The sequence below is a fragment of the Juglans regia genome, chromosome 7 (genome assembly GCF_001411555.2).
Source record: "Juglans regia cultivar Chandler chromosome 7, Walnut 2.0, whole genome shotgun sequence".
In the NCBI taxonomy this organism is placed as follows: Eukaryota; Viridiplantae; Streptophyta; class Magnoliopsida; order Fagales; family Juglandaceae; genus Juglans; species Juglans regia.
The window spans coordinates 29,535,484-29,545,411 of record NC_049907.1 but is presented as its reverse complement, the minus strand read 5'-3'; the positions used below and the strand labels follow the sequence as shown (position 1 = coordinate 29,545,411).

Here is a 9,928-nt window from a genome sequence, read left to right as displayed (position 1 = left end):
CAATTATTAAATACTCCTGGAGTGCGGATAACGTGGTGCTCTCTTCCTATCACTATATGACATGTAATTAAAATTTCTTATTTAAGTACCATATTAATTGAAATGACATTCCATGACAGGATAGGAAGCACTTAATAATTAGCCTCGTAATACAAACATGTGGTATTCTCAACCTATTCTAATATGTCATGTTATAAAAAATGAATGTTTAACAAGTACTTTTAATGTTGTGGTCAGGGGTGATATCGGTCCGGTCCAGTCCGGTCTTAGGCAGTTTTGTGGATTAGATCGGACCTATTCGGTCTAGAGATTTCCACCCTGGACCGGACCAAGTATATATAGGACCGGTCCGGTCCATTCGGTCTGGACATGTTCCAAATTGGCTATTCAACTCATCTAAATTTGATTTTTTTTTTTTTTTGCTAAATTTCAATTATTTTCGATCCACTTCAAATTTTATACATTTTTTTAGCTAAAAATACTAAAAAAAAACTTGATCTTAAAAAATACAATGATAAAAGAAAACAATAAATTTGTAATATGATTAATAAATCATTGTATTAGCCTATAAGCCTATTAGGTATATATAGTTATAACTTATAGTGATATTAATACTATACAATTATACGTACATTATGCTATAATCCTATAACTCTTATGATATATTAATATATACTGATACTATATATTATACTATTATAGACTATAGTGTTACTGTTACTACTATATATAGACTTATAGTGTGTGTATATATATATTATAATGATTTAGTGATACTAATACTATATATTATATAATAATACATAGATATAAATTATTACTAATACTATTATTACTATATACTATGTTAATAATTTAATAGTGATATTAATACTATATAATAATATATGGTCATAGTCTCATAGACTCATAGTGATATTAATAATTTAATACTATATATAGACAGTAGACCTCTAGACTTATAGTGATTTAGTTATAATTTATAATTATAGTTATAGACTATAATGATTCAATTTAGTTATAATTATATTGATGATGTTAATTATTACTTTATTACTAACTTAAAGTATGTTAATGCATAATGAGCCATTGAATTTGAGCCATATACAACTTTTAACATTTTGTATATGAAGCAATAAGCATAAATAATTTAATTATCCATACATATTACATCCATAATTGAGAAAATACATACTTAACATACTATTATAAATAAGCATAAAATATTTAATTATACATACTATTAAAGATTTATAAATTATACATATATTATAATTTATACTATAACTCTTAATACTTAATAGTATTAGTAATACATTAAAGAATATATTAATACATTGATACTAAATAGTAAATATATATAGTTATAGACCTATAGTGATTAGTTATTATGAATCATGATTAGTATAACTATATAATAGTATTAGTATAAAGTATTAGACTATTAGTAATATAGTATAGCTATATATTAGTAATATTAGTATAGTATAACTGTATAACTATAGTCTATACTTAATTTATAATTATAATATAGTATAATTATATATTAGTTAGTGATATGATTAGGTTAGATGAAAATTATATAATTAATTATATATATAAATTATAAAATATAAATATTATTTACATTCGGTCCAGTCCGGTCTGAAAAACCCCTAAACCGTGGACCAGACCAAATGAACTCAATCCTATAAAATTCGGACCGAGACCAACCTCAGTCAGGTCCGGTCCAGACCGCCCGATGCTCACCCCTAGTTGCGGTATGTTACAATAAATTAGAAGTACCACGTCATCCATATGAGAAATGATATTTGCAGTCGTGGAATGCGCAAGTCCCACGCAATCTTTTTGAAAAAAATGAATAAATATGAGACTCCCATGAAAATAAATTAATTTTTTAAAGATAGATTTCACTCTTTTTCAAAACAATTATGTGGTGCTTGCAAACTCTAGGACTGTACGTAACATTACTCAAATCGTTGGGGATTACACAAATTCCCCACTAACAGTCATCATCACTTACAATGCAAATACGGAAGGCCAATTTGTCAAATCTCAACAACCCTTTAAATTCGCAAGAAAGGTCATGGAGTTCCAAGATATCAGTTGATTGCCCTTTCAATTTTTGCTAGTCCATCTGCCACCTGGTTGACTTCATAGTACGCATGATGTACATGAATAAACATGAGGTTAGCAAAGGACTTTGCTTGATCCCATGCATCCTTCACTGGCCAGATAAACTCAGAATCATTTTGCCACCATAAACAAATCAACTTGGAATCAGATTCCACTTCCACCTCATAAAGATGTAGCTAGCTGCAAAGTTTTAGGCCATCGCCTCTGCTTCTGAGTTGGACCTTTTCATCTTTTGCTTTGTTAATTTTAAAGTAATACGTAATACAAAAATGTTTTCTTTTGCTACCGAGATAATCATACCAAATCTTCAGAAATAATATTATATATTATATTCCAATCTCACTTTCATCACATTGTATTACATATTATTGCCCAAAAAATCTTTAGATCAACTCTTGTTTTTTCAAACAAACAAACTCAATAATTGGCATATGTAGCAAACTTTCATAAAATTAAAGCTAATTGTGAAGTGGGGTCCTCTCTCTCTGAGGTGAGGGGTGTCTTTGCTGCAGCAAAGAGGTACCTCTTGGACTTGGTCCGAAGAGTTTCAGTAGTGATTGAGGAAGAGTTACAAAAGCATTGGGAAGCTTTTTCACTAACAGACAAAGAGGCTGACTCAGTTAAAGTGGAGAAGGACGACTTAGAACAACTCATAGAAAAAGGTAAACGTTGTCTCCTTATGCTGATCAATGCGGACAGGATGGTCAATCGACAGGCATTCAAATCTACCATGTCAAAGATTTGGAGACCAGAAGGCTGGATCCAGTTTAAGGACGTGGGAGTCAACAGGATGCTGGTGGAGTTCCAATATGATCGTGATAAAGAAAAAGTTCTGGCGGGACGTCCATGGTCCTTTGATAGAGCATTGATTTGCTTACAAGAGGTAGATGGAGAAGTCCCTCTGAAGGACATAAAGTTCGAGAGAGAGCTGTTCTGGGTGCAAGCCCACAACATGCCATTGGCATGCATGTCAAAAGAAATTGGTCTGATGCTGTTCTCGGGGATGGAAAGGGTCCTTGCGGTGGAAACAGATGACGGGGGATGCGGATGGGGCAGTATCTTAAGGGCCAAGGTGGAGGTGGACATCACCAAACCACTGATCCGAGGAAGATTATTAACAGTTGATAGGTCTCAGAAATGGATCCCATTCAAGTATGAAAGACTCCCTTCTTTCTGCTTTGAATGTGGTTCCATATTACATTCAAAGCAGTGTGCTGGTTCTACGCGTTACAACAAGTTGGAAGCAAACAATCAGTATGGCCCTTGGCTCAGGGCTAACCCTTTGAAGGGTTATGATGCGGATACTCATCGGTATGGTGGTACCAAGAACCATCAAGCCCAACACAGCCAGGAGGCGGGAAACTCAGAGGCAAGGGCAACAATGGAAACTCAGGAAGCTAGGCACTATGCCAGAGATGAAGGGACCAGGTCATGGGAGGAAAAAAGTAGAGTTGAGGAGCAGAAAGGACACTGGGTGACAGTGGTCCAAAATGATCACAAACACACTTCCCCTTTCCCTGGTCCGATGGAGACTTGTAAAATGTCTTTACCAAAGCAGGAATGTGTCAGTCTAGAGGATGAGGCGCTGGGTAATGTTGAGTCTAATCAAGCTACAAAGTCAATCCCAAAGCTAGACATCAACACCAAGTTGGACCTGGCTTCTCCAGGGAGCTCCCTGGCTGGTCATATCAGTTCGATGGATAGCTTTTTCAACCAGCAAATCCAGGAATTGTCTAAAGTAGCCCGGAAACCCTCTTGGAAACATAGAGCTCGAGGTAAATCCCCCCAAGTTACCCTTCTCTCTTCCCCTGGAGGCAAGGTCCATAGTGGCACCAAAAGGCAAGTTGAACCTGAGCTTTTATCTGTGTCGAATGGAAACCCAAGCAAAAAACACAAAAACATGGATGCATGTGTCGAGGGTAAACCTGACAAGTTGGTGGTGGCTGCTTGGCAGCCACCACCAACAACCATGATTTGCATAAGCTGGAACTGCCGAGGGCTTGGGAACCCTCGGACAGTTAACATCCTTAATCTTCTAATTAAGGACAAGTCCCCCAACATGTTGTTTTTTATGGAAACTAAATGTTCTAAAAATAGAATTGAAGAACTTAGTAAAATTTTGCATTTTGACTCCTGCATGGCAGTGGATAGTAGAGGCAGTAGTGGAGGGCTGGCCTTGATGTGGAAGAGGACCTTGGACATCTCGATCTATAACTACTCAAGATGGCACATAAGTGCCTATGTCAAAGAGGGTTGTGACCGTAATCCATGGCTGCTAACTGGTTTTTATGGCCATCCTGAAACTGCTAAAAGGGATATGAGCTGGGATCTTTTGAAACTTATCAAACTTGAGAATCAAGTGGCTTGGTTATGCTGCGGTGATTTTAATGAAATAACCTGCCTAAATGAAAAATCTGGAGGTGGTACAAGACCTTACAGACAGATGGAAAAATTTAGAGAGGTCATAATGGAATGCTCCTTGAAACAGTTTCTGACCCGAGGCTCAAAATTTACCTGGTCCAATAATAGAAGAGGTAGAGATTTTACAAAAGAAAAACTTGATAGAGGATTGGCTAATCCTTCTTGGCTCAATAGGTTTAATGATTCATGCTGCCAAGTCCTCCCTGCAATGAACTCTGACCACTCCCCACTTCTCATTCGAGTAAGCACAAAAGAGGTTATAAACCAAGGAAAGCCTTTCCTTTTCAGATTTGAAGCTGCTTGGAATCTGAAGGCTGAATGCTCAAATATAATCAAGAGGGCTTGGAACGAGATGGCAATGGGAAGTGAAGGTGCTGTAGGTATGAATAGAAGACTTAAGAAGTGTAGTCTTGCTTTAAAGAAGTGGAATGTTTCTGATAACATGAGAACCCCAAAAGCTATTACAGCCAAAATGAAAAGATTAGAGGAAATGCAGGATTCAAACCAAGGAAACCAAGTGGAGGCAATCCAACAGTTGCAAAAGGAATTAGAAACTGCTCTTGTAGAAGATGATCTCAAATGGAAACAGAGGGCCAAGCAACACTGGTTACAAAATGGGGATAAAAACACAAAATTCTTCCACCTCCATGCCACCCAAAGAAGGAAAACTAACAAGATCTCCCAAGTGTTAGATCATAATAACTGTGTTATTACTGAAAAGGAAGAGATTGGGAATGTCTTTACAAGTTTCTTCTCGGATCTGTTTACCAGCTCAAACCCTTACAACATAGAAGGGTGCCTCGAGGATGTGTCTCCAAAAGTCTCACCTGTGATGAATGAATTGCTTCTACAGAAGTTCACAGAAGAAGAGGTCAAGGTAGCTGTATTTCAAATGAAGGGTATGGGTTCCCCAGGCCCTGATGGCTTTCCAGCCTTATTCTACCAATCCCATTGGGACATTCTTGGAAAGGAAGTATGCAGGTTTGCACTGAACATATTAAATAGTGGAGGCTCGTTGGAGGGGGTTAATGAGACATTCATCACCCTCATTCCTAAGGTTAAAGAGCCAAAGAGAGTCCATGATTATAGACCTATAAGCTTATGCAATGTCATTTATAAAATTGTTGCTAAAATGGTCTCCAACAGAATGAAGCTTGTTTTACCTGACATAATTTCATTGAATCAAAGTGCCTTTGTGCCAGGTAGAGCAATCTCTAACAACATAGTGGTGGCCTATGAAACCCTTCACACCATGGCTACTAGAATGAAGAGTAAATCTGGCTTCATGGCTCTCAAACTAGATATTAGCAAAGCCTACGATCGAGTGGAGTGGAAGTTCCTCTCTTCTGTCATGAGCAGATTGGGTTTTGATCAGGCATGGATTTCTATCGTACTGAACTGTATCTCCTCAGCTTCATACTCCATTTTGCTAAATGGTGAGGCCCAAACCCCCTTCAAGCCTTCGAGAGGTTTAAGGCAGGGGGATCCTTTATCTCCCTACCTTTTTATCCTCTGTGGTGAAGCTCTCTCAGCCATGATTCAGAAGGCTGATCTCATTGGCAGCATCTCGAGTGTTCCCATGGGTAAAGGCCCCCAAAGGGTCAGCCACCTTTTCTTTGCTGATGACAGCTTAATTTTTTGTAAATCTAACTCTCTTGAGTGGAGTAATTTGATGAGAATCCTTAGCATCTATGAAAATGCTTCTGGGCAGGTTCTTAATAAGGAAAAGTCTTCTATCTTCTTCAGCAAGAACACTCCTCTTGAAAACCAGAAAATCATATTGAGTATTGCAGGGGTCAGATCCTCATGCTCGTTTGAAAAATACCTGGGCCTCCCCTCCATGGTTGGCAGAGCCAAAACAGCTGCCTTTCATAACCTTATTGACAAAGCTTGGGCAAAGATTACAAATTGGAAGACAACTTGCCTCTCAGCAGCAGGTAAAGAAATTTTACTCAAGTCAGTGTTGCAGGCCATTCCCACTTATGCTATGGGCATTTTTCGCCTCCCCCAATCCATCACCAAAAGGCTGGACCAACTATGCAGAAAGTTCTGGTGGGGTTCTACTGAGGGGCAATCCAAAATTCAATGGGTGAAATGGAGTAGCTTGAGTAGAGGTAAAGGCCAAGGTGGTTTGGGTTTTCGAAGCTTCAGCAGTTTCAACCTTGCCCTCTTGGCAAAACAAGGATGGAGCATCCTCCACAACCCAAACTCACTTTCTGCCCAAATTCTTAAGCAGAAATACTTCCCTTCATCAAACTTGTTAGAGGCCAAAGTGGGAAGTAGACCATCTCTGGTCTGGAGGAGCATGATGGCAGGTCTGGAACTACTTAAAGAGGGCCTCATCTGGAGAATTGGAAATGGCCATAAAGTCAAGATTTGGGAGGCTAGATGGGTTCCAAAGATTGCTTTACTCTCATCCACACACAGGGACTCAAGGCTGGAACGGGTGGCATATCTATTTATCCCAGATAAAAAACAATGGAACGGTCCTTTACTTCAAAGCTTATTCTCCCAGCAGGAGATTGAGCTCATCAATTCTATCCCTATCAGCTTGGGAAATAGAGAGGATAAATTAGCTTGGGAGGGAACCAGAAATGGCCTTTTCTCTGTAAGGAGTGCCTATCATCTACGTCGAGAAATCCTGGAAAGACAAGTAGCAGGACCCTCGAGAGTTCATGTACTCAGTAGCACATGGAAATCCTTGTGGCAATTGCAGGTTCCCAATGCTGTTAGAATGTTCCTTTGGAGGGCTTGTAACGAAGCTATTCCCACTTTTGCAAACCTGAAGCAGAGAAAATTGAGAGAGTGCAATTTATGCCCAATCTGTCAACTAGAAGAGGAAACAACAGGTCATGTTTTATGGGGCTGTAGTGCTGCTCAAGATGTATGGGGCCAAGTCAGTATCAAGGTAATGAAAATGGCAATGCAACATGATTTGTTTCGAGAAGTATGGGACCAGCTAAGTGAAAAACTACCAAAAGCAGAACTTCAGGTGGCAGGCTCAATTACAAGACTTCTATGGCACAGAAGAAATGAGGTAGTGCACGGCAAGGAATTAAGACACCCTAACTCTATCCTCCATAAGGCCTATGAAGACACAAGACTGTTCAAAGTTGCAAAGAACCAGGTTAATCCTCTTGGGGTGAATCTCTGCCCTGAAGATAAGCTTTCTTGGAAAAAGCCTCCTGATGGCAAGTACAAAATTAACTGGGATGCTGCTATAAATGTGTCTTTGGGTGTGCTAGGAATCGGTGCCATTATCAGAGACAGTCAAGGCATGGTCTTAGGTACTATCAGAGCAAGAAGATTTATAAGTGTCTCCCCGTTTAAAGCCGAAGCTTATGCAATGCTGATGGCTATCATCTTTTGCAAGGATACGGGATTTACTAATATAGTGCTTGAAGGGGATTCACTACAGGTAGTCAAACAGATGCAAAAGCCTGTCAAGGATTGGAGCCAGGGTGGTCTTATAATCGAAGATGCCAAAGCTATATTGAAGTCCTTACCTGGCTGGAGCATTGGTCACATAAGAAGGGAAGCTAACATGGCAGCTCACGTGCTGGCCAAAGATGCCCTCAATAGTGTTGAAGATTTGGTTTCCCTTGAAAACTTTCCAAATTGTATTGAGCATATCATTTGTAAGGAACTTGTGTAACCGTTTGGTGAAGCAATACGAATATGACCATTGATTTCAAAAAAAAAAAATAATTGGCATATGTGACCCCCCGACCCCACTTGGGATTGGATGGAGACTGAAATGTCAAGATATGCAACTCAATGATACACATCCCTCATTCATGAAAATTAACATGAAATATACCTAGCATGTTTCTAACAAAATGCAATAATCATAGCAGAAAAAGTTCAAATCTAAGTAAAGATTGAGCAATTGAAGTATGGTACCAAATAAAGAAAACTATTAATCCCAAAAGTACTTGTTCAGAGACTCTCAAAATACAAAATGAGGGTTTAAACCACAACCGTTGCCATCAAAATATCATTGTCCTATTTACCCTTATCCGTTTCTATGATCTTTTGCAGGTCCACAAAAAGCTTAAGCACTTCACAGATGAAGTTCTCGACTGACTCTAGTCTTTCTACTAATGTTGGCTCCGCAGAGCATTGTGGACTCTTAGGAGCCTCCTTAGTTCGTGGGGGATCTTCCCCCTTTCATTTTCCTATCACTTTTACCTAAACCTATCACAACTTCTACCGTTCCAGGAGAATGGTAGTGGAAACTAGCATAGTGAGATTTCAAGAAATCTCAGCAAGTTAAACCAATAACATACAAGAAGATAATATAAGCATGTATAGGCAAACTATGAGTATGAATGCATGGACATGAATTTGACCAAAAACTTATTTCATTCTTGTATGTGTTTTTTTCGCAATAATTATCATGTAACAGAGTGACAAAATAACTATGTAAGAATATCATTTTTCAATTCATATCAATCACTTATAACCATTAATCCATATAACAATGTGGGTAGACACCTCACGGCTCCCCGATGCATCGTGGGCTCCTTGCTAGTGACCGCATTATATTGTCAGCCCTCTTAACGGGGTGTGAGTACGTCAGAGACCATATGATACGGTAGTTCGCAATTTGCCTTCATCACATTTTCAATGTGTTGCACCCATTAGCGTTAGGTGCTACTTTGCTCTGAAATCCTTTAAAAAGAACTTATTCGAAATACGTTGACTATGATTCGTCAACCCAAAGGTTACCAATCCGATTTAAGCACTCTAGAATGGACAGAGTAATTCCACTAGAATATTCCTTCATCCTAGCATTTGGGGTCGTAACAAAACAATTTCTTTAATGTACAACTCGAAAATCATGTGACATGTGACTATATAACTTTCATGCAACAATTTCACGTACTTATGCCACACACAAAGAGTACTCTACTTTTACAACTTGAAAGAATTAGAACATGTAGAAACGTATACTTGGGTATAACATATGGAAGCTCAACAAAGCATACACCATTTCTCATAACTTCAAACATGTCATTTGAATCAATAAGCAACATTTGAGCATAGCATGCACGTATAAGATATAAACCATAGCATGTGACAAGTAACAATTCCATAATCCAATTTGAACATCAAATGTAAAGTTTACACATGACATAAATACATTATCCAGTAGTAAGTTAGATGCTAACTTACAAAGCTTCGAAAGTATTATTTTTTGATGATCAAGCAAGCTAAAAGTCAATGTTTCAATCATTAGACTTATCGAAATCAACAATACTTCAAACCAAACACGTGTTGTTCTAGGTTTTAATCCTATTCAATTCTAGGGTTTCTTTTCTCACTTTGTGGCCCTTCCCTTACCTCAAGCCTCATAGACTCGTGCCTT

At 38.3% G+C, this 9,928-nt stretch overlaps 1 protein-coding gene across 1 annotated transcript; it reads left to right on the top strand.

The window, feature by feature from the left end:
- Positions 1 to 2,836: 2,836 nt before the first annotated feature.
- On the top strand, positions 2,837 to 8,643 carry LOC108987582. The gene is made up of 2 exons (XM_018960513.1): positions 2,837 to 8,152; positions 8,599 to 8,643. Exons 1-2 carry the CDS (start codon positions 2,837 to 2,839, stop codon positions 8,641 to 8,643), a joined length of 5,361 nt encoding a protein of 1,786 aa, XP_018816058.1.
- The last annotated feature ends 1,285 nt before the right edge of the window (positions 8,644 to 9,928 follow it).